Source organism: Urocitellus parryii, chromosome 1 (assembly GCF_045843805.1).
Source record: "Urocitellus parryii isolate mUroPar1 chromosome 1, mUroPar1.hap1, whole genome shotgun sequence".
In the NCBI taxonomy this organism is placed as follows: domain Eukaryota; kingdom Metazoa; phylum Chordata; class Mammalia; order Rodentia; family Sciuridae; genus Urocitellus; species Urocitellus parryii.
Genome location: NC_135531.1, coordinates 191005215 through 191030988, shown reverse-complemented (window position 1 = coordinate 191030988; position 25774 = coordinate 191005215). Strand labels below are relative to the sequence as shown.

At 37.7% G+C, this 25774-nt stretch overlaps 1 protein-coding gene across 2 annotated transcripts in view; it reads left to right on the top strand.

The window, feature by feature from the left end:
- The window catches only part of Arhgef4 (Rho guanine nucleotide exchange factor 4), a 79904-nt gene that overhangs the window by 33529 nt on the left and 20601 nt on the right, over positions 1–25774 (top strand). Inside the window, exons 5-6 of one of the 2 annotated variants that reach the window (XM_077798289.1) lie at positions 7530–7561; positions 7743–7744. The exons of the other annotated variant lie outside the window; for it this stretch is intronic. Of the exons in view, the coding sequence (XP_077654415.1) occupies positions 7530–7561; positions 7743–7744 (34 nt within the window). The remainder of the gene's footprint in view (positions 1–7529; positions 7562–7742; positions 7745–25774) is intronic. 2 annotated transcript variants of the gene reach the window in all.

Genomic DNA, 25774 nt, shown 5'->3' with positions numbered 1-25774 from the left:
GATGTAAGTCAGCATTCACATATGAGAGAGAACATTTGAACTTTGGTTTGGGGGAATTGGCTTATTTCACTTAGCATTATAATCTCCAGTTCCATCCATTTACTGGCAAATGCTATAATTTCATTCTTCTTTATTGCAGAGTAATATTTCATTGTGTATATGTACCACATTTTCTTTATCCATTCATCATTTTCTTTATCCAGGCATCGAGGTTGGTTCCATAGCTTAGCTACTGTGAATTGAGCTGCTATAAACATTGATGTGACTGCACAACTATAGTATTGCTGATTTTAAGTCCTTTATATTGCCGAGGAGTAGGATAAATGGGTCAAAGGGTGGTTCCAAGTTTTCTGAGGAATCTCCATACTGCTTTCCAAAGTGGTTGTACCAATTTGCAGTCCCTCACATCCTTGCCAGTACTTATTGTTACTTGTATTCTTAATGATTGAAATGGGCAGATACTTTAAGTGTGGAATTTAGGATCAGTAATTCTTATAAAATGTGGGTAGTATAAATTTATGAAGACACTTCGGAGATGAGTTTGGCAATGCCTCGTAAAATTGAAGATGATTGTGTATACTAGATGAACTCTTCAAGGAGTGTGTGAAGGGTCAGCTGAGTACCAATTGATGTTTGGGAACCATTCCATCTATAAATGAGTCTGTTTATAACCAAGAAATGTGGGAAAAATAGACTTCAGGAGGATGCACATAGTATGATGTTATTTATGAAATCTACAAAACAAATAACACTATTTGTAACAATATACCTTTCAATATATACATATTTAGTAAGATTATAGGAAATGCATGATAATGGTACAGAACAATTTAATAGCTCAGTGATTGGCCTTCAGAGAGGCAACTAAGGAGCTGGTAAGAATGTCTTGGGAGGTCAATAGCAAATATGGAAAATGTTGGCACTTGCTTAATTTTTCTGATGTCTACCTTCTGTTCCAGTTTCTACCCTTTTGTGTCTTGTTTATTTTACTGAGCATCTACTCTCCGTCAGACTCTGTTCTGGATGCTTGGAATGCAGTAGTGAAAAAGGTTTATATGATCCTCTGTCCTCACAGAGCTAGTAGAGCTTAAAATGTTTCAACATTTAAAATTTTAATGCTTAATGTAAGTTTTTGAGAGAATTACTTTGGGATCTATGCCATCTATACCTCTCTGATTACACCATCCCCATTTCATGTCTCTTTATTCCTGGAATTGGGTGCTTATAAAGCTGTGGAGAAGGTTCTCTACTCTTTATAAAATCATCCTTGGATGATGGAATGGACAGTCTGAAAAAACAGTTATAACACCTCTCATTAGATTTTTCAGCATTATTGGTTTACCTGTCTTAGTTGATAGAATGAGCATTTTAGCCCTAAAGTTTTGTAGCTAGTTGTCCGTGGAGAACTATTTTAATGAATGAATAAATATGGCTTCCAAAGACTGCATTTGCTGTCTGCATTCTAATGACTCCAACTGTGTGCAAGACACTAGATTGGGGCCGTAGGAGGCCAGAGAGCAACAAGCTGAGGTCTCTGCTTTCAGAGGTCCTGCAGGGTTTAGGGTTTAGGCAGTGCTGGTAACAATGGCCTTGATGATAGACATTTGTTGTTTTTCCTTAAGCATCAATTGTCTGAAGCATGGGAATATGGGCAGGCTGGGGAGCTAAGGACTGACATGCATAGCACGTGGTATCCAGAGTCCAGGTTGTGCTATCAAACAGGACCGCTCTGAGCCCCATGTCTGATTTACACAACAATGGCAATTGCTGTTTCACACTATCTTTCTATTAAGTGAAATGATACACATGAAAATTCCTGGTGCATCATGCCCCTCAGTAGGTGCCACTTTCTTCCTTTTTGAGCATAAGAGCCATGTCTCATCATTTCTGCAGTATTCTCTGCAGCTCCTTTAAGAAGAGTTCCGGCCATGGCAGTTACTCAGTAAGCACTGGTTGACAGGAACACAAAGTTCACTGGGTTCCCAGAAGTTCTAAGCTGAGTTGCCACAGTGGGGTGAATGAAAACACTCTAGAAGCCACTCTGTCCAGACGTCCTGGGCCAATGAGAAAGAAGATGGCCCGCCAGCCTGTGAGGTCTGACTGCCCTGGAGGCCCTCATGATGGGATAACCTTTTGTGATTTTGCTCTAGCAGTTTGTCTTGCTTTGGATGGTATGTGACAGCAGTTGCTGGAACAATACCAAAATGCACTAACATTGATGAAGAATACTATCTGACAGCCTAGCATAGCTGTTCAAATCAGCACAGCTCCGTCAGCTGATGGCTTCCAGATCAGTCTTCTGGGAAGCAGGCATTTTTGAAATTGATGGGCTTAATTAAAAATAACCTAGGATACCTGGGCGATAATAATTTGGAGTATTTCTGGAGTCCCTCACAGAAAGTTTTCACCAAAATAGAATTTTTTAAAATCCCAAAGCCTTCAATAACCCCAAAAGAGCAACTTTGGTGGAGGGCCAGTGGGAAGGGGATCTTTACCCCACGGAGTTGGCAAATATCCTTTGGAGGGCTGGACTCACCACTCAGGGAAACAAGGGCCCAGTGTAGTTCAAGTTCTGGCACACCTTTATAATCAAAGTATTTCTGCTCTCTCTCTTTCCTCCTTCCTTCCTTCCTTCCTTCCTTCCTTCCTTCCTTCCTTCCTTCCTTTCTTTCTTGGATGGAACCCAGGGATGTTTTACCACTGAGCTACTTCTCCAGTCCTTTTTATGTTTCATTTTTCATTTTGAGTCAGCGACTAACTAAGTTGCTGAGGCTGACCTCAAACTTGGGATCCTCCTGCCTCAGCCTCACAAGTCACTGGGATTACAGTTGTGCACCACCACCACACCCAGCAGTTTTCTTTTAATTAATATATGATAATTGTATACATTTTATTGGATATAATGTAATATTTCAATACATGTATATGTTTGGTAATGATCAAATTAGAGTAATTAATATATCTTCTCAAACATTTATTTTTTCTTTATGGTGAAACATTCAAAATTCTGGGGCTGGGGTTGTGGCTCATCAGTAGAGTGCTCATGTAGCACATGTGAGGCCCTGAGTTCAATCCTCAGCCTACATTAAAATAAATAAATAAAATAAAGGTATTGTGTCCAACTACAACGAAAAAAAATATACAAAAAAGTTGAAAATTCTCTCTTCTAGCTAGTTTCAAATATACATTATTATTATTAACGATCATTGTCATCCTTTGCAATAGAACACCAGAATCTATTACTCCTTCTAACTGTGCCTTGGTACCCATTGACCCAGGGACCACATAGACCTAAGAGACATCTACAAAACATTTCATCCAATAGTTGCAGAATACACATTATTCTGAACAACACTTTGCATATTCTCCTGTGTAGCTTATACAGTAGTTCACAAAGCAAGTTCCAATGAATTTTTAAAAATTGAAATCATACCGAATGTCTTTTCTGACCACAATACAGTAAAACTAGAGATCAATAACAAGAAGAAACCCATAAACACATGGAAATTGAACAACAGGTTCCTGAACAACCAAAGGTTCAATGAAGAAATAAGAAGAAATTTGAATTTTTCTTGAGACAAATGATAATAGCAACACAACATATCAAAACCTATAGGATAGTGATAGAGTACCTGCCTCACACGTGTAAAGCACTGGGTTCGATCCTCAGCACCACATAAAAGTAAAATAAAGGTATTGTGTCATCTACAACTAAAGGAATATTCTTTTAAAAACCCTATGGATGTAGTAAAAGCCGTAAGAGGGAAGTTTATAGCAATTAACGTGTACATTAAATATGGAAACATCTCAAGCAACTTAATGGAACACCTCAAAGAAGTAACCAAATCTTTATTAGTCTTTTAATACATTCAGAAGCATCTATGCCCTTTGCCCTTTTTTTCCCTCAGAATAAGTAGAGGGCAACAGGGAAATAAGTGGGATAACCAAGCCCATTCAGTGGCAAAATTCACTCCTTCTTGTCATGCCCTCAGGTCTGGCCTTGATTGTCCTTCCAGGCCTCCTTCTGGTCCCTGCCTTCCTGGTATGTGTCCTAGACCATATGCACATACCACCTCTGCCCTTCCCCCAAGGGTGTACAGCATTTCAATCCCAATCAGACCCTTACAGAGCCCAGAACGGGGTCTCTGTGTTAGTGGGAGAATGAAGAAAAGTCTCGTGTACCTGAGGACATGCACATTTTAGTTGAGGTCCTCTAGCTTAATGTCTCCACCTTTTCATTTAGTCCAGTGTCAGCAAAAGGATTCTATATTGTTTTGTGGTTGCCCTGTGGGGGGTACTATGCCATGTAGCCGCCAGCCTGAAAAGAGCTTTGGGACTTTGGTCGTTTCCATTATGGCCAGGTAGGAATCATGGAGAAGGGCAGCTCAGAGTGAGGCACTGAGAACTATCAATGGTATGGACAGTGTTCATTTGGAATCCCACACTAACAGCAGAACAGTTCCTCCTTCCTCTCCTGTGTTCATGGTCCTCCATGGAGGACCCACACTGAGCCCCCACTTTTTCCCACATGGGTAGAGCTGTAGCCTTATTCTATGATGAAGTCACTTTTAGGAGTCATTTACTTGAGTCAGAGATCCATCGGTGAGATATCTGTATGTTAACAAAGGTGGGACCACTAAAAAGTGGCTACTCCGTGAGATAAAGTGGGGCCAAAGTAAGCCAGTTGGTCCTGCTGAGAAGAACCGAGTTGCTTGTGAGGAGTTCAAACATGGGGCGTGAAATTGGTCTTCAAGTGTTTCAGGGACCAAGGCAGGGTTGTCCAGACACTTGGGGACCTCACAGCCAAGAAAGGGAATCAATGACACACATCTAACACTAAATTACAAGATATGCAATGTACTGAATGCTATAAACTTGCAGAATAAATTCTGATTGAAAGGATTCAACAAAGACTAAATGCGTTTGTCATGGTGACTAATAACATGAATGATAGGTAACATTTATGGACGAATTACTATGGGATGTGAGTTTCTTAGTCCTTTACATGGAACTTGTCATTCAGCCCTCACAAAACTATAAGGTAGGCAACATTATTAATCCTTATTGTCCCCCTGCCCAATGAGGTCTGTTCTGCTCTGCTTCTCAGTCCCTGTGTTGGAAATCAGCAAAGGCCTGAAAGGGAAAATGGCTGGGATGTTGAATATACCTCCCTAGTATTTCTTCTAGATCTTAGCCCTGCAGTTTCCCATCTGCTTAACCCATTTAGTTCCAAGTTTTCAATTGATTATTTCAAACATACCATAAGTGGTATATTTGTTGTTCATTTTCAGTTTTTAAAGGTGTAAAGCACTGGGTCTGATCTTCAGCACCACATAAAAATAAAATAAAGGTATTGTGAACATCTACAGCTAAAAATAATATTTTAAAAAACCCTATAGGATGTAGCAAAAGCCATAACAGGGAAGTTTATACCAATTAATGTCTACATAAAATATAGAAACATCTCAAGCAACTTAATGGAACACCTCAAAAAAGTAACCAAATCTTTTATTATTAGTCTTTGACTACATACTGAAATATCTCTGCACTTGCCTTTTTTCCCCCTCAGAATAAGGAGAAGGGCACAGGGAAGTACGTGGGATGGGAAAAACAGATATTTATTACTTTTAATTAAACTTTTAAAGCTGTTCTTTCTACTTTTTAAAAGCTAGGGTATTTTTTTCATTTTTTTTACTAATTCTTCACAAATATTTATTTTAAAATATAAATATGGCTATTACTTTTTCTGGTTGTGACATAACACAAATAGTCCCTGACTTGTGATGGTGCAACTTAAATTTTTTCAACTTTAAGATAGTGCAGTTGTGGGTTGGAGGTACAGCTCAGTGGTAGAATGCTTACCTAGCATGCATGAGGCCCTAGGTTCAATCCCTAGCAAAAAGAAAAGAGATAGTACACATGCAATACTTATTCAGTTGGAACTATATTTTGAATTTTGGATTTTGATCTTTTCCACAGATAGTAGTGCAGTCCTCTTTGGTGATTCTAGACAGAGGCAGTAAGTGTAGTTTCCAGTCATCCCTGAGGGTAAACTACTAATATACTATAGTATAATATATTGCTAAACTAGGATATTGGGAAGGTTAGGTGCACTAAGTACATTTTTTTGTGTGTGTGGTGCTGGGGATTGAACCCAGGGCCTTGTGCATGTGAGGCAAGCACTCTACCAACTGAACATTTTAATTTATAATATTTTCAAATTATTATAAATTGGTTTATCAAGATATAACATCCTAAGCCAAGGAGCAAATTCAAATTAAATTTAAAATTGAACTAAAATCCCACCAACCAAAACTAACATTGTTAGCAAGTTGATACATAGCCTTCTATGCATGTATTCTTTCATCCTTTGTCTTGTCTTTTTTTTTTAACAAATAGTCACACTGCACACTGGTTTGTAACCTAATTTTTATTCAATAGTATGTTTTTAGTGACTTTCTGTTTTAATAGAGAGCTAAATCATCATTTTGAATTGGCTGCCTGGACTTCATTATATAAATGACCCTTGATTTTATTTTCCTAATCCTTTAATAATGTACATTTAGTTTTTCTCTAATTTTTTAATATATCATCAATGTTTGGACTGATATACTTACAAATACATGGTTTTATATTTTATTAGTATTTGTTTACTTACAATGATGTTCTAAAGGTAGAAAAAAATGGATCAACATATTTATGCTTTTAAAACTTTTCTTGAAGTATAATTTGCTTACACACATAACAGTGTGCCAATAATAAGTACATGGCTTGGTAGACTTTCACAAAGTAAAACATGCCATGCAACCAATACCCAGATCAAGAAATAGAACATTCCCATCACAACAGTCTCTGTTTTGAGTTTCTGTTGTTAATAAGGTGCTGTCAAATTTGCTGGCTTTCTTCAGATATCTCATCTGCCATTAAACTGACCAGATGAATGTTTTATTTCAGATTATGCATTTTCCAGTTCTAGAATTTCCATTTGATTCTTTGTTATGGTGTCCATTTCCTTGCCATTTTCATCTCGTCATGCATTAGAGGCATGTTTATCTATGGATTTTGGAGTATTGTTATAATAGTTTACCTATTATTTCTTGCATTTGTATTGTCTAAATATTGATTCTACTCTTGAGTACCAGTCACATTTTTCTCTTTTTTTATATGATTAATAACTTTGGATTATATCTTAGTCATTGAGGGATAGATTGTACCGTCTCTAATTATGTTTCTCTGAAGAGTTTATTTTCTCAGCAGGAAGTTAGTGTTTCTGAGTCAAAATTTCACATTCTATGTTCAGGTTTTTATCCTTCGCTAAGAACACTTGGGATTTATGAGTCAGCCGGAGATTTGGGCAGTTTTACAGAGAACTTTCTGTCTGCAGTCTTCCCCCTGCAGCTCTGTTTTCTGGAATTGTCCTCCTCATTTAACTTCTACAATCACCCTGGAATCTGTTTTCGATTGTTCAGTCAATGAGATCAAATAGGTTCCTATTTGACTTTTAGTCACCTCCTGGCACCTGCACTCAGACAGAAGGCTGTAAAAACAGGGAAATCACTCAGTGGTGGTTATTTTTCTTAAGTGTTAGATTACCTCCTCTTTCTGCCCACCTTAAATCATTCTCCAGTATAATCAGATATTGTACTGATACGGCTTACAAATAGTCACACTCTACACACTAGTTTGTAACCTACTTTTTATTCAATAGTATGTTTTTAGTGACTTTTTGTTTTAATGAATAGAAGTCTAAATTACCATTTTGAATTGGCTGCCTGGACTTCATTATGTGAATGACCCTTAATTTTATTTTCCTAGTCCTTTAATAATATACATTCAGTTTGTCTCTGATTTTGTAATATTAATATCAATGTTTGGACCAAAAAGAGACTCCTAGTAATCATATATATATATATGAAAAAAACTCAACTATCTGATATAAAAAATAAATTTAGTATATATAATATACATTATAAATGTGCTTATAAATGTATATATATATAGGTGTGTGTATATATATATATATTTATTTATTTATTTATTTAGCGGGTATAATTATCTGTGCAGAATTTGTTTTACAGTAGCCATCCCACTATGACCAGAAACCCTTAATAAAATAAATATTTTACTTATTAAGTGATAGAGGGTGATTTTTTTGTTTTATATTCTCTGACAGGAGAAATTAAGAATGGGTTGACCTCTAGGTAGCGTGGTTAAGGATAGGTAAGACGAATGTTACTTTTATCATTGAGGTCTGTTTATTTGTACATTTGGTATACTGTGAATGAAAGCAAAAACCACATCCTTACAGATAGTATTTTCATGTTAATTTTGGAACAAGAGGGTGTGGGGGAGAATTGGTAAAGCAGAGGTATGTGTGTTGGAATTTACACAGGCCTAAGACTCAGGTTTGTATCTCCATTCTGTGGCCATTTTTCTCTATATCTAGTAAAGGCTTTCCAAACTGAGGTTTCTTTTTTGTAAAGACAAAGGAACAAATTTAAATACTTATGAAATCTGAACCTGAAAGATTTTGATTTTATTTTCTTGATAGTAAAACAAATTGGTCCAGTCATTAGCACACCTGTTTTGTTGTTGTTGTTGTTGTTGTTGTTGTATTTTTTAAAATTTTAGTTGTAGATGGACACAATACCTTTATTTTGTTCATTTATTTTTATGTGGTGCTGAGGTTCGAACCCAGTGCCTTATACATGTGAGGCAAGCGCTCTACTGCTGAGCCACAATCCCAGCCCAACACACTTGTTTTTTTCAACACTCATGCAAATTTCAAACCCTCTAACTCACCCCTAAATTATATTCTAAGTCTCACGATTGTTCAAGCCCATGCCCTGGAAATTTATGGGAAATATTTGACAAGGAGAGAAAAGTAGCCTTGGGCAAATTTGTTTCATCTGTCTTAAAGGATATGTGCATTTTATTAAAATGACAGTGTCAGTGTTGATAAGGAAAGGGATGGTAGCAGAAGAAAAACAAAGTGCCATTTCTGGAAAGTCCACATTTCCAGCAATAGCTCAGGACTGGAGCTCTCTGCATGTCAGGCCCTTTAGCACGTGCCTCAGTATCAACCACTTTGGACAGTACTGCATGCTATTAATATTCACAATGATGGTTCCTACAGCTTCCATCAAAATTAGTTAACTCACATTAGTCAGGAGCCCAGCAGAGCTGAAGTAGAATGAGTAGGAGCAGAGAGGGGAAATGAGGCCATACAGGAAACAAGCTTGGGATGCTGTGGTAAGGACTGTGACTCACTCAATTGAATGGGGGCCTTTGCAGATCTGAGGCAGAGATCTTCCAATGTGATCTGATTATATTTAACTAAGGACTGCTCTTGCTCTTATGCAGAGGAGGACAAAGGCTCAAAACAGGGAGATCAGCTCAAAGGCTCTGTGCAACTCTATGGAGGAGGGGACAGTCATATGACCTGCACCAGTGGTTGGTGGTAGAGGCATGAGATAGGGTCTAGGGTTGTGAATGTTTAAATACTTGTGAAATCTGAACCTGAAAGATTTTGATTTGATTTTCTTGATAGTAAAACAAATTGGTCCAGTCATTAGCACACCTGTTTTTTTTTTTTTGTTTGTTTGTTTGTTTGTTTGTTTTTGCCAGACAAAATGTAGATCATACAGGCAGTCACAAATCCAGTTGAGCATCCACCTAGTGTGAGTGAGGCTCTGGGTTCAATCCTCAGCACCACTTATAAATAAATAAAATAAAGGTTATTGTGTCCACCTACAATTAAAAAAAATATTTTAAAGAAACATGAGCTATGGCTTGATTCTGTATAATAAAGCAAAGGCAGGTTGAAATGGATGTGAACTGCAAAAGAGAGGAATCAAGGATAATTCCAAAATTTTTGTTCTAAGCAAGTAAAAGAATACAGTTCACAGTTTTTGAGATCACAATGCTATAAACTGAGCAGCTTTGGAGGGAAGTCAGGAGCTTGGCCTGAGATGAGTTAGCCTAACAGACATCTCAGCAGAAGAATCTAGCTGGAAGTTGGACTGCAAAATCACCTGGAGTAGCAGGGGCGGGTATTGTTTCATGGTCACCTAGGCTGCCCTAATAGCAGACTGCAGGCACGTGATAGTTAAGGGCTTCAGAGCATCCATGGGAAGTCATTACAACAACTACAAGGCAAAAATGTCCAAATATCCAAACGTAGCTCCAAGCCTGGCTTTGCCAGACAAAATGTAGTAGATCATACAGGCAGTCACAAATCCTGAAAAATGGGATGCTTTTCACTGTGAACTCACATATTCCTGCAGCAAGAGCCACAACTCACATGCAATGACTGCAGGGAGGATGATACAAATGATGTCTACCCATATTTCATTTCCACGTACAGCATGAGAGATGGATACACAAACCAATGTCTTCAAGATGCAGGAAAAAAAATGTTTTGACTCAAGAGACCATAATCACTATGAAAGGATTCACCTGAGCAGTTACCAGGGACTAATGAAAAATAGGATATCTTCAAATATTAAATGCAGAAATGGAAAAACACTCAGTTCAGAGGCAGGAAGCACCAGAGTATCTGTCCATCATAAAAATGTTTTCAGAAGTCATCTTCTAGAGTTTCTATGGGTGCAGTGGCAGATCCCAGCTACTCAGTCCAACCTGTGCAACTTAGCAAGACCCTGACTCAAAATTAAAAATAAAAAGGAAAATATATAAAAAGGCTGGGGGAGGGGGTAGCTCAGTGATAGAGCACTCCTGAATTCAATCCCCAGTAACCCACCCACAAAAAAATAGAGTACTATAAAGCAGAGTTACCCCAACACTCTCCAATTTGCAATACAGTTGTCTCTCAGTATCAACATGGGATTGATTCCAGGACCCCTGTAATACCAAAACTCATTCATGTTCAAATCCTTTAAATAAAATGCTGTAGTATTTGCATATAACCTGCACACATCCTCCTGTATACTCCAAATCACCTTTAGATGGACTTATAATACCTGATGTAATGTAAACACTATATAAATAGTTATTTTACTGTTTGCTTAGGGAATCATGACAAGGATGTAATTTTTTTTCCCCAAAATGTCTTTCATCTGCAGTTGGTTGAATCCACGGAAGCAGAGCCTGTATATTTATTTGTACTTGTTATTTAAAATATGTAAGTATATTTTAGACAGGTTTTTTTATAATAGGCTGTAGAAAGGCTGTATGACTTTTTATTCAAACTGAAGGGAAGCGCAGATCTTCCAAACAAGAGGTCAGCAAGAACTAGTGTTGAATTTAGAGACCAGCTAACATCGATTGCTCTGCTGTGCATGTGAAGACTAAACACTATTTGGAAAGCAACTTCATCTTGAAACTGATATTGGCAAGGTCAGCCTCCAAGCTGAAAATTCAAAATTGTTTTTTAATTGTTTTTATTTTTTAAATACATGACAGCAGAATGCATCACAATTCTTATTACACATTAGAACACAATTTTTCATATCTCTGTATATAAAGTATAGTCACACCAATTCATGTCTTCATACATGTACTTTGGATAATGACATCCATCACATTCAACCATCATTACTAACCCCCTGCCCCCTCCCTTCCCCTCCCACACCTCTGCCCAATCTAGAGTTCGTCTATTCCTCCCATGTTCCCTCTCCCTATTCCACTTTGAGTCAGTCACCTTATATCAGAGAAAACATTTGCCATTTGTTTTTTGGGGGGATTGGCTTACTTCACTTAGCATTATCTTCTCCAACTGCATTCATTTACCTGAAAATGCCATGATTTTATTCTCTTTTATTGCTGAGTAATATTCCATTGTGTATATATGCCACATTTTTTAATCCGTTCATCTACTGAAGGGCAATAAGTGTTGGCAAGGATGTGGGGAAAAAGGCACACTCATACATTGCTGGTGGGACTGCAAATTGGTGCAGCCAATATGGAAAGCAGTATGGAAATTACTTGGAAATCTTTGAATGGAACTACCATTTGACCCAGCTATCCCTCTCCTTGGTCTATACCCAAAGGACTTAAAAACAGCATACTACATGACACAGCCACATCGATGTTTATAGCAGCACAATTCTAATAGCTAAACTGTGAAAATTCAAAGTTTTTAATGCATGCTCCTAACTTAGAATGAAGCAGAGTCAACTTTAAGAAATAGAGCTTAGTATAGAGCATTTACCTCATATGCGTGAAGCCCTGGGTTCTATCCCAGCACTTCAAAGGGAAAAAAAAGGAAAAAGAAAAGGAACACATAGATACAATACATTATCCTATTGCATTTAACAGCATCTTTCTCAAAACCTAATTTGTTTTAAGTATTGGCTCAGCTGTATAATCTACCGTGAACAATCATGGTGTTTTATTTGGTATTTAGGTAATTTTGTGATGAAATTATCATTAAAGTAGTTATGACATTGGGCTAGGATTGTGGCTCAGTGGAAGAGTGTTTGCCTCACATGTGTGAGGCACTGGGTTTGATCCTCAGTACCACATACAAATAAATAAATAATAAAAGTATTATGACCATCTACAACTAAAAAATATTTTTTAAAAAAGTAGTTATGGCATGATTTATTGTACTGTAAAACATTGAGGTGAAATACTGAAAATGTTCATTAAAGCAAGATGTGACATAATTTAATTATATTATAGAGCGTTGTATTGATTTGACCAAATGTGTAATTTGGTAAGATATTCCCTTCCTTGGATTTGCACTCCAAGTCTGTGATCTAGAATACTGCTTCAGCCTGGTTCTACTCAGTGAAAAAAATCATAGTCATTACCTGAATTTTGCAGCAGCATAAACTTAGGCACACAGCTGTTCACATCTCTGGCAGACCCTGTTCACTAACAAAATTACCACATGTCAAAAATCATGCTTCAGGGCGGGGATTGTGGCTTAGTGATAGAGTGCTCGCCTAGCACGCATGAGGCCGTGGGTTCCATCCTCAGCACCACATAAAAATAAATGAATGGAATAAAGGTAGTGTGTCCAACTACAACTAAAAAAATAAATAATTTTTAAAAAATTATGCTTCACTTACTCTAAAGCATGATGTATTACATTGTGTTAGTCAACTTTTCATTGCTGTGACCAAAATACCTGATAAGAACAATTTAGAGGAAGAATCAATTTATTGGGGCTCATGGTTTTAGAGGTCTCAGTCCATGACTGGCCAACTCCATTGCTCTGGGCCAAAAGTGAGGCAGAACATCATGGCAGAAGAGTATGGTGAATCAGGTATGTGCAATAGTAACTGCTCAACTTATGGCAGTCAGGAAGGAGAGAGAGAGAGAGAGAGAGAGAGAGAGAGAGAGAGAGAGAGAGAGAGAGAACATGCGCAAGTGAGCGCAAGAAGACAGAGCCAGGGACAAGTTATAGTCCAAGGCCATGCCCCCAGTGACCTACTTTCTTCAGCTGCACCCCACTCGCCAACAGTTACCACCACTTCTGTAGTCTGTTCAAATTATTAATTCATCAAATGGATTAATCCTCTGATGTGGTTACAGCTGTCATAATCTAACATTTCGCTTCTGAACATTTCTGCACTGTTAACACAAATTTTTATGAGAACATTAAAGATTCAAACTATAACTCACCTTTCTTAGGTAATTGCTTTTTGAAGTAGTTGGGACTATAGCCTCTTTTATACACGAAGACCTGCACTTTGATTTCCCAGGGACTTCATGCTTTTAATAATGTGGCACCACATCACCAAACAAGCAGGTGCACAGGGATAAGCATGAGAGGGAAGGTCAGAGGAATCAAAGCAGGAGGGAGGCTGAGACCATGTGAGTATTTGGACGAGGGAGTTGGCCCACAAGGACTGGGCAGCCTAGGACAGTTTTCATCCTGTTTTTGCTTCAGATTGTCTGAGAGACTTTATCATATGAGCCTTGGGGTCCTTATCAATGTTCTGGGCCTACTAACATCTCCTTCTCAGGTAGGCTTGAATCAGGTAGGTGCAATAGTAATATTGTAAATTCTCAGGAAAAATATCTTCCTCCCACCACTGAGACAACTGGGAGACAAGCAAGGCTGAGCAAAGCTCAAAGCCTCAAGTCAAGCCTTGAGGTATGGAGGGATTCCACTTTGGTGATATGGAGACCATAGAGTTTTAGTTGACAAATGACCAAAGCTCTCAAAAGCTTACATAGGCAAAACTTTTGAGCAACCAAAATAAAAAATCTTGAGCTACATGTAGTATGGAATCTTGGATGGGATCCTGGAACAAAAAAAAAAAAAGAACATTGGACATCAGTTAATAATTATTTGTAAGTATCCACTCATTCATTGTGACAAATGTACCATACTGATGTCAGAACTTAATAATATGGGAAACAGGGTACAGGGTATATGGACGTTGTGCTGTCTTGCTGCATTGTTCTGTAAATCTAAAATTGTCCTAAAAATAAAATCCATTAGTAAAAAAAAAAAAAAAAACACACCAAACACTGGAAAGGATTTAGATAGAGCAGAAGGGGCATTCGAACTCATCAGCGAAGACCCTAGGGCCAACAAGAGCGAGTGAGGAGAGGCTAGTCCTAAGGATGGACTGGCATTGAGGACGGTGTGGGTAGGCCCCACAACACAGGACACCCTCTCCCTCCTTTCTGGGTACTCACTGCTCGCTTTAGGACCAGGCTTAGGGTTCAGAGCAGGAGGTTGATGCTGTGTTGGGTTCCAGCTGGAGGTATGAATGGATGATTGGCCACTGCCTGGGCTGCCTGCTCCTCTAGCAGTAAGCACAAGCTTTTGTCAGATGTGACTGTTGGATTCACCATCAGCACTCCTGCTTTCAGAAGACAAATTGTGTAAACCATCTATCCATAACAGTCCAGAGTTTTGGCTGGCCCTCGACATTTGGTTCCTTGTGAGCCATGTAATTTGAGGAAAGGAGCTTCACCTCTCTGGGGCCCAGCTTCCTCATCTGTAGAATATGCATGTCATTTCACCCTCTATTCCCATCAAAAACATGTAGTGAGAAGTCCATGCAATGGCCCATCCTGAAAATGGACCCTAATTCTACAGCTCAAAACTGCCCTCACCTGCACTATCATGACTCACTCCAAAGTCTCCCATTTGGCAATTCTTGGTGGAGATCCAGAGAATTTGCATCTCTAATCTGTTACCAAATGCTACTGATCTAGGGACCACACTTTGAGAGCCATTGACTTCCAGCTATAGGTGAGCACAGGAAAGAATGAGGAACTGAGGAGATTTCCAAGGGATTGTATAACTTCATGGACAGAACTGCCCACCTTCTCTTATAAATGTTAATAGAATTGTTTAGCTGCTGTTATTCAGAAGTAAAGGCATCCCCACTGATTTTTTTTTTACTAGAATCCAGAATTCATGTCTGTGCTACTGTCTGAACATTGTTAGAATTCCAGAATAAATCAGAGACAGCCAACTTGTCTTCCTACAAAAGAATTAAAAATCCAATATCAAGACTGACTTTTGCATTGACCAGACCACGTGGTGTTCACTCATTTATTCACCTGCAAATACTGTGGAGCCCATGGTAATTCTTTTTATTTTTATTTTTATTTTGAAATTTTTCTTTTTTTACTTATCTATCTCAAAGATAATTCCGTATTATTATTATAAAATTGCACAATTTATTCATTTATTTGTAGTGCTAGGGACAAAACCCAGGACCTCGAAATCTACCACTGAGCTACAACACCAGTCCAGCTAGAGTTGCCTGATTTTAAAAGGATGTCTATTAGTCTATTATACGGAAGTATTATAACTTCTTAATTTTTTTCTTTTTTTTTTCTCCTGATAGCCAGTTGTCTTGGCTTTATTTTTTTTTTCAAATTTTTTTTTATTGGTTGTTCACAACATTACAAAGCTCTTGACATATCATATTTCATACATTAGATTGAAGTGGGTTATGAACTCCCAATTTTTACCCCAAATGCAGATTGCAGAATCACATCGGTTACACATCCACATTTTTACATAATGCCCTATTAGTAACTGTTGTATTCTGCTACCTTTCCTATCCCCTACTATCCCCCCTCCCCTCCCCTCCCATCTTCTCTCTCTACCCCATCTACTGTAATTCATTTCTCTCCTTGTTTATTTTCCCATTCCCCTCACAACCTCTTATATGTAATTTTGTATAGCAATGAGGGTCTCCCTTCATTCCCATGCAATTTCCCTTTTCTCTCCCTTTCCCTCCCATCTCATGTCTCTGTTTAAAGCTAATCTTTTTTTTTTCCTGCTCTTCCTCCCTACTCTGCTCATAGTTGCTCTCATTATATCAAAGAAGACATTTGGTATTTGTTTTTTAGGGATTGGCTAGCTTCACCAAGCATAATCTGCTCTAGTGCCATCCATTTCCCTGCAAATTCCATGATTTTGTCATTTTTTAGTGCTGCATAATATTCCATAATGTATAAATGCCACATTTTTTTATCCATTCATCTATTGAAGGGCATCTGGGTTGGTTCCACAGTCTAGCTATTGTGAATTGTGCTGCTATGAACATCGATGTGGCAGTATCCCTGTAGCATGCTCTTTTAAGGTCTTCAGGGAATAGTCCAAGAAGGGCAATAGCAGGGTCAAATGGTGGTTCCATTCCCAGCTTTCCCAGGAATCTCCAAACTGCTTTCCAAATTGGCCCCACCAATTTGCAGTCCCACCAGCAATGCACAAGTGTACCCTTTTCTCCACATCCTCGCCAGCACTTGTTGTTGTTTGACTTCATAATGGCTGCCAATCTTACTGGAGTGAGATGGTATCTTAGGGTGGTTTTGATTTGCATTTCTCTGACTGCTAGAGATGGTGAGCATTTTTTCATGTACTTGTTGATTGATTGTATATCCTCCTCGGAGAAGTGTCTGTTCAGGTCCTTGGCCCATTTGTTGATTGGGTTATTTGTTATCTTATTGTCTAATTTTTTGAGTTCTTTGTATACTCTGGATATTAGGGCTCTATCTGAAGTGTGAGGAGTAAAAGTTTGTTCCCAGGATGTAGGCTCCCTGTTTACCTCTCTTATTGTTTCTCTTGCTGAGAAAAAACTTTTTAGTTTAAGTAAGTCCCATTTGTTTATTCTTGTTATTAACTCTTGGGCTATGGTTGTCCTATTAAGGAATTTGGAGCCCGACCCCACAATATGTAGATCGTAGCCAACTTTTTCTTCTATCAGACACAGTGTCTCTGATTTGATATCAAGCTCCTTGATCCATTTTGAGTTAACTTTTGTGCATGGCGAGAGAAAGGGATTTAGTTTCATTTTGTTGCATATGGATTTCCAATTTTCCCAACACCATTTGTTGAAGATGCTATCCTTCCTCCATTGCATGCTTTTAGCCCCTTTATCAAATATAAGATAGTTGTAACTTTGTGGATTAGTCTCTGTGTCCTCTATTCTATACCATTGGTCCACCCGCCTGTTTTGGTGCCAGTACCATGCTGTTTTTGTCACTATTGCTCTGTAATATAGTTTGAAATCTGGTATCGCTATACCGCCTGATTCACACTTCCTGCTTAGAATTGCTTTTGCTATTCTGGGTCTTTTATTTTTCCATATGAATTTCATGATTGCTTTATCTATTTCTACAAGAAATGCCGTTGGGATTTTGATTGGCATTGCATTAAACCTATAGAGAACTTTTGGTAATATCACCATTTTGATAATGTTAGTTCTGCCTATCCATGAACAGGGTATATTTTTCCATCTTCTAAGATCTTCTTCTACTTCTCTCTTTAGGGTTTTGTAGTTTTCATTGTATAAATCTTTCACCTCTTTTGTTAGGTTGATTCCCAAGTATTTTATTTTTTTGGAGGATATTGTGAATGGAGTGTTTTTCCTCATTTCCATTTCAGAAGTTTTGTCCCTAATATACAGGAATGCCTTTGATTTATGCGTGTTGATTTTATATTCTGCCACTTTGCTGAATTCATTTATTCTAGTAGTTTCTTTGTAGACCCTTTTGGGTCTTCTAGGTATAGGATCATATCATCTGCAAATAATGATAATTTAAGTTCTTCTTTTCCTATTTTTATGCCTTTAATTTCTTTTGTCTGTCTAATTGCTCTGGCCAGTGTTTCGAGAACTATATTGATTAGAAGTGGTGAGAGAGGGCATCCCTGTCTTGTTCCAGACATGGTAATTCTTTTTAATGTCTTCGTGTAAGTTAGCTGTGTGTGAACCTCCAAAGAAGTGCATTTGTATGAAAGGAGCTTGAGGAGTCTTGGCAGACAGGTGGCTTCCATCCTGGGGTTCTTCACCCACTGCCACCTCCACTTCATGTGTGCCTCCTCTTCCCCGCACCACTTATGCAAGTCGTGAGACTCTCAGGAAACACCTCCTGGATTCCACACCCTCTGCTGGAGGAGGCTGGAGAGAAGATGATGAGTAAGAGTACAGGGAATTTCATGTTGAAATTGGCTTTTAAGGTTTGCTTAGATGAGCAATCATTTTGTAAGTTGCTGAGACCCCACTTGAGAATGGATAAGTAAAAGATTGAGAAAAGTAGTGACTTTTAGAAGAAATCAGTTTTATTTCCCCAGAGAGGCCATTGCTTTTAAAATATCCCCAAAGATTATGTGCATGTACACATGTGGCATAATGAATCCCACTCTTCTATATGATTATAATATGCCAATGATAAATAAATTTTAAAAATAAATACCCAGAGAGGAAAGTAAGGGGGGACCATATCTCTTAATATTTATAAATTAAATTATATAATATCTGGGATTGCATTAAAATAGTGGAATATTTTTAAAATATGGGGAGATACTCTATGTTAATGAATTAGAGAAATTCAACAGGGTAAACATTAGTCAGCTGTCTCCTAATTAATACACAGTTTTAATTTCTGTCAAAATTCCAGAAAGATATTTTGTTAGTATACACAAAATTATTCTAAAATTCATATAGAAAGGCAAAAAAAAATATATATATATATATATATATATAAAATAGCTAAAACAAGGCTGATTAAGTACCCCTAGGTTCAATTCCTGGTACAAAAAAAAAAAAAAGAATAGCTAAAACAATTCTGAAAAAGAAAAATGAAATAGAAGAAATCACTCTATCAAATGTCAATCATTACTACATGCTCCCAGAAAACACGACTGGAATGAAGGATAAACACAGAGATCAGTGGAACAGAATAGAAAATCCAGAAATGGCATTATATAGTTGAAAGCACCTGGAAGGGAATACAAAAAGAAAAAGAAAAAATGGAGGCAAACCTCACGGACCAGCAATGTTTTATTCAGCACCAGAGGGACACATCTTCAGGAGCAAAATAGCCTTGGGCCACCAGGAGAGTCTGGGTTTTAGATGCACCTTAGCAGAACCAGGCCTTGGGAGGAGTTAATTGCTTTTGGCAGGCAGGGGGCAGGGCCAGGTCATGGGAGGAGTTTTGGTGGTGGGATCATTTAGGGCAGGGTGGGAGGACAGGTAGGTAACCATATCCTTCACCCCACACCACCTGATAATCTCTAGTATTTTCTCTTGCTAAGAATTTGCCTACTCTAGATAACCTCATATAAACAGAATCAGACGGTATATGTCCTTTTGTATCTTATTTTACTTAGCATAAAATTTTCAAGGTTCATTCCTGTTGCAGTTTGTACCGGAATGTCACTCATTTTTATAGCAGTATAATATTCCATTGTGGGGCTGGGGTTATGGCTCAGCAGTAGAGTGCTCCCCTAGCACATGCAAGGCCCTGGGTTCGATCCTCAGCACCACATAAAAATAAATAAGTAAAATTAAAATATTAAAAACAATATTCCATTCTATGTATATACTACATCTTCCTTATCCTTTCGACTATTAATGGACACTAGAGTTGTTTCCACCTTTTGGCTATCGTGAATAAAGCTGCTCCAGCTATTGTTATAGAGATATCTGTTTGAGTCCCTGATGTCAGTTTTTGGAGATATATAATGTTATGGTTTGGATATGAGGTGTCACTGTAGAAGACTCATGTGAGAGAATGCAGGAATGGTTAGAACTGACGTTATTAGATTATGAAAGCTTTAGTCTCATCAATGGCTTAATCTATTTGATGGATTAATAATTTGAAAGAACTGCTTAGTAACCATAGGCAGGTGGGGTGTGGCTGAAGGTGTCCCTGGTTCCTCCTGTGTGTGCGCATGTGTCCTGTCTCTCCCCTGACTCCCCCTCCCCTGACTCCCCTGCCCTCCCTCCCTGTGTGTGTGTGTGTCTCTCTCTCTCTCTCTCTCTCTCTCTCTCTCTCTCTCTCTCTCTCTCTCTCCCAGCTCCCCTCCCTCCCCCTGCCATGCCCTTCCACCATGCCCTTCCCCTTAGGCCCAGAGCAATGAAGTCAGCTAACCATGGATTGAAACCTCTGAAACCATGATCCAAACAAACTTCTCCTCTGAGTTATTTTTGTCAGATATTTTGGTCACAGCGACAAAAATCTGACCTAACATGTATACCTAGGAGTGGATATCCTGAATCATGTGGTAATTTTATGTTGTGCTTTTTGAGAAACCGCCAAGCTGTCTTCCACCGCAACTATACAATTTTATATTCCCATCAGCAGTGCATAAGGGTTCCAGTTTCTCACATCCTCCTCAACATTTGTTATTTTCAATCTTTTGTTGTTGATATGACAACCACCCTAAAGATGTGAAGTGGCATCTCCTTGTGGTTTGAATTTACATTTCCCCGGTGATTAGCAATGTTGGGCATTCTTTTTTGTGCTATTCATATTTATATGGCTGTTTGCATATCTTCTTTAGAAAAATATTTGTTCAACTCCACTGCTCATTTTTATTTTTAATTATTATTATAATTATACAGTGTGATATATTGTAGAGTATGGTAATTGGGTGAATATATACAATGTGTAATGATAGAATCAGGATAGTTCACTTTCTTGTTTATTTACTTATTTACTCTGAACTGGGATTGAACCCAGGAGCTCTCTACCACTGAGCTACATCCTCAAGCCCCTTTTTTTGAATTTTGAGACAGGGTCTCAAACTTGTCATCCTCCTGTCTCAGCATCATGAGTGTTTGGGATTACAGTTATGCAGCACTGTATGTGGTTTGCTCATTTTTTAAATTTTTTTGGGGGGGTTGGGGGGCATTGCAGATTGTGTCCTTTTTTTTAGTTATGTAAGTTCTTTATATATTCTGGATATTAATCTTTTATCAGATGCATCATTTGCAAGTATTTTCTCTCATTCAGTGAGTTATGTTTTCCTCTTTTGATGCACAAAAGTTTTAAATTTTAATGTAGTACAATTTATTGATTTTTTTTTGTTGCCTGTGCTTGTGATCATATACAAGAAATCATTTTCAAATACAATGTATCAAGGTTTCCCCTAGTATCTCTTCTGAAGATTTTGAGTTAATTTTTACATGTGTCAGAGGCCAAGTTCATTCCTTTTGCATTTGGATATCCAGTTTCCCAACACCATTAGTGAAAAAAATACTTTTCCTTCATTGAATGTCATGGCACCTTTGTTGAAATCAATTAATTATACAGGGAGAGTTTATTTCTAGTTTCTTTATTATTTTTCATTGGACTGTATATCTATCCTTATGCCAATACATTCCAGTGGTTTGTAGTAGGCTTTGAAATCAGAAAATTTGGGTCCTCCAATTTTGTTCTTCGTTTTTCAAGGTAATTTTGACTATTCAGTGTCACTTCAGATTGCATGTGAATTTTAGGATAAGCTTTTTTATTTGTGTAAAAACACTATTGGGATTTTCATGGGCATGCACTTAATCTGATAGTATTGTCATCTTTAAAATATTAAATCTTTTATTCATAAACATGGTATGTCTTTCCATTTATTTAAGTTTTCTTTCATTTCTTCCAATGATGTTTTGCAGTTGTCAGTGTACAAATATTTTGCCTCCTTGGTTAAATTTATTCCTAAGTATTTGCTACTACAGTGGATTTTTTTAAAATTTGTTTTATGTTGTTCACTACAGATATACAGGAATAAAGCTGGGTTTTGCATGTTAATTTATATTCTTTAACTTTGCCGAATTTTATTTATCAGATATAACTATTTATTGTGGACTCCTTAGACTTTTCCATATATAAGATCATATCACCTGCAAGCACAGATAGCTTTCTTTATTTTTCAACATGAATGCTTTTTTTTTTTTTTTTTTTTTTGTGGGGGTGGGTACCAGGGATTGAACTCGGCCATTTGACCACTGAGCCACATCCCCAGCCCTATTTTGTATTTTATTTACCGACAGGGTCTCAGAATTGCTTAGAGCCTTGCTTTTGCTGAGCCTAGCTTTGAACTCACGATCCTCCTGCCTCAGCCTCCCAAGCCTCTGGGATTACACGCATGTGCCACCATGCCCGGCAGTGGATGCCTTTTGTTTCTTCTTGCTTATTTATTCTTACTAGGACATCTATTCAATATAGAAGTGGAAAAGTGGGCATCTTTGTCTTGTTCCCGATCTCAGGGAAAAGAATAATTTCAGTCTTTCACCATTTAATATGATATTGACTAATAAGTTTTTCATATATGCTCTTTATCACATGAAGGACCTTCCCTTCTATTACTAATTTACTGGGTCTTTATATGAGGAAAAGATGTTGTGTCTTGTCGGGGTTTTTTTCAGTATCAGTTGAGGTAGCCATATATTTCTTTCCTCCAGTATATTAATGTGTTATATTATTATATTTTGATATGTTGAAACATCCTTGCATTCCAGAAATAATTCCAACTTGGTCATAATACATAATCCTTCCAATATGCTGTTGAATTCAATTTACTAGTATTTTTGAGGATCTTTGCATCTATATTCATAAAGGATAATTGTTAGTCTATAGTTTTTTTTCTTGTAGTGTCTTTGATTTTGTTATCAGAATTTTCTGTAATGAGTTAGGAAGTATTCCTTCCTCTTCAGATTTTTGAAGAATCTGAGAAGAATTGGTATCAATTATTCTTTGGTAGGATTCACTATCAGATGGTAGTAGCTATCTGGTCCTGGACTTTGCTTTGTTTGGAGGTTTTGATTACTCATGCAATCCCCTTACTGACTATGGGCCTATTCAGATTCTTTTATATCTTCTTGAGTCAGTTTTGGTAAATCATGTGTTTCTAGAAATCTTCCGTTCATCTAGTTTATCTCATTTGTTGGTATTCTTTTATAAGCATTTCAATTTCCTGTCAATCGGCAGCAATGTCCACTTTGCCAATTAATTTTCTACAAAGGTACAAAAGCCATTCAGTGCAAAAAAAAAAAAAAAGACAGTCTTTATGCTAGTGATGCTGGAGTAATTAGATGATCTACAAGCAATGAAAATGAAACCTTACCTACACCTACATGTTATTAAAAAGAAAAACCTCAAATAACATATTCAAGTACAAAAAGTAAAGCTGTGAAGATTTTAAGGCTTGTGGGTATATTTCAGTGGTAGAATGGCTTGGTTCAGGCCCTAGGTTCAGCCTCCAACATTGAAAGGGATTTACACACACACACACACACACACACACACACACACACACACCTTTAGAAGCAAATATAATGAATATAATTGGGAAGTAGGGTTTGGTGAAGATTTCTTAGACATGACACCAAAAATATGACTCATAAAGGATAAGTGATAAACTGAGCATCATAAAAATTTAAAACTTTTGCTTGCTCTACAAAAGCCCTTATTAAGGAGATGAACAGATAGTCTATCATGGAGAAAATATTAGCAGATCATATATCTGACAAAGAATTCATTTCTGGAATATATGAAAAACTTTCAGATCTTGATGTATTTATAAAAATAACAAAAAATCCAGTTGGAAAGTAGGCAAAAGCCATGAAAAGATATTTCACCAAAGACTTGATATGGCAAATAAACATATGAAAAGATGTTCAACATCACCAGCTTTTTAGGAGGTGAAAACTGAAACCATGATCTGATATCACTACACATCCATCAGAATGTCTCATATATAAAATAATGACCATACCAAATCCTGGTGCAGTTTCAAAGAAACTGTCTCTCATACATTGCTGGTTAGAATGTAAAATGGTACAGTCTGGAAAAATGATTTTACTTCTTAAAATCGAAGTATTCACTACCATAGGACCCAGCAATTCACTCCTGGGCATTTATCACAGATAAATGAAAACTTATGTTCACACAAAACCCTGCACATGAATATGCATAGCAGCTATATTCATAATAGCCAATAATTAGAAATGACCAATCTATCCTTAAACAGGTGAATGGTTAAACTGTGATATATCATGAAATACTACTCAGCAATAAATGAAACTATAATACAACAAGTTGAATGGATCTCAAGGGTAGTGACTGAGTGATAAAGGCCAACCTCAAAAGCTTACATACAGGCAAGTGTGGTGGCGCACACCTGTAATCCCAGCAGCTCAGGAGGCTGAGGCAGGAGGATCTCAAGTTCAAAGCTAGCCTCAGCAATGGTGAGGTGCTTAGCACCTGAGTGAGACCCTGTCTCTAAATAAAATACAAAATAGGGTTGGGAGGTGTCTCAGTGGTCCAGTATCTGTGAGTTCAATCCCTGGTACCAAAAAAAAAAAAAAAAAATACAGGTTGCTCTGATGGATACACATATCCAGATAGTTGATAAAAATGACATAGGACTTTACACACACATTTCCCCAGCGTCCTTTTCTTGGCTGTGATATTGTACTTGACTTACATGCAATATCCATTGGGGGAAACTGAGTGAAGGATACATAGAATCTCTCTGTACTAGTTGTACTACCTTATAACCCAAAATCTTTACTACCTTATAACCCAAGTAAAGTTTTTAAACACCCTAGAAGAGATGACATTGCACTTTGACAATCTTTGATAGAATGCTGTTTTAGATGTGTCTGAGATTACTTTTTTAAAAAAAAAAAAAAAAAACAGAGATAGAATATTTCTCTCTTAGACACATATACCGTAGTGTTTACAGATGGAATCATGCCATGACTTGAATGTGCTTTAAAAAATCATCCAGTGGGGAGGAAAATTAGATGATGAAACAAAATTCATGTTGAGAATTGTTGAAATTGGACACTGGTTATACAAGATTCCTTGTACTGTTTTTCTCCCTTTGTATATAGTAGAAGCATTCCATAACAAAACAACTTTAAAACATAAATGAAATAAAAATTATGGGGGTGGACTTGGTACTTTTGACTGTGTACAAGGTCAGGAGCAAGGTCCTTGACTTCTTCTTGCAAACTGAGCTCAGCCACAGCTGCCAGGCTAGAGAAAGAGGGCTTCCCGGGTACCCTTTCACCATACTTTTGTCCATATGCAGCTACATGCATGAAGCTTCAGTGTTCTTGGCATTAGCTCTGCCAGGCCACTTGTGCTCTAGCTTTCCATTTGTTCTTACATCCACACATCCATCTTTCCCAAGGGGACTGGGGATTGAGCTCAGGGACACTGTACCATAGACCTACATTCCCCTTTTATTTTGAGACAAGGATGCTTTACCACTGAGCTACAGCCAGTAGCTCATTTCATTTTTTTTATTTTGAGTCTTGTTAAGTTGCTTAGGGCCTCATTAAGTTGCCCATGTTGGCCTGGAATTTACAATCCTCCTGTCTCAGCTTTCCCAGTCACTAGGATAATAGGCAAGTGCCATCATGTCCAGTCTCGTCTCTCCATTTTTTAATTCCTATGATTCCTATGTTTAGTCTCTATCTAGCCACCATCCTTCCATCTGTTTACTTTTTTATTTATCTAATACTGACTGAATATCAACATCAGGGAAAAGGGCATGGCTACTGCCTTCAAATAATTCACAGTCTAGCTGGGGAGAGAAGCT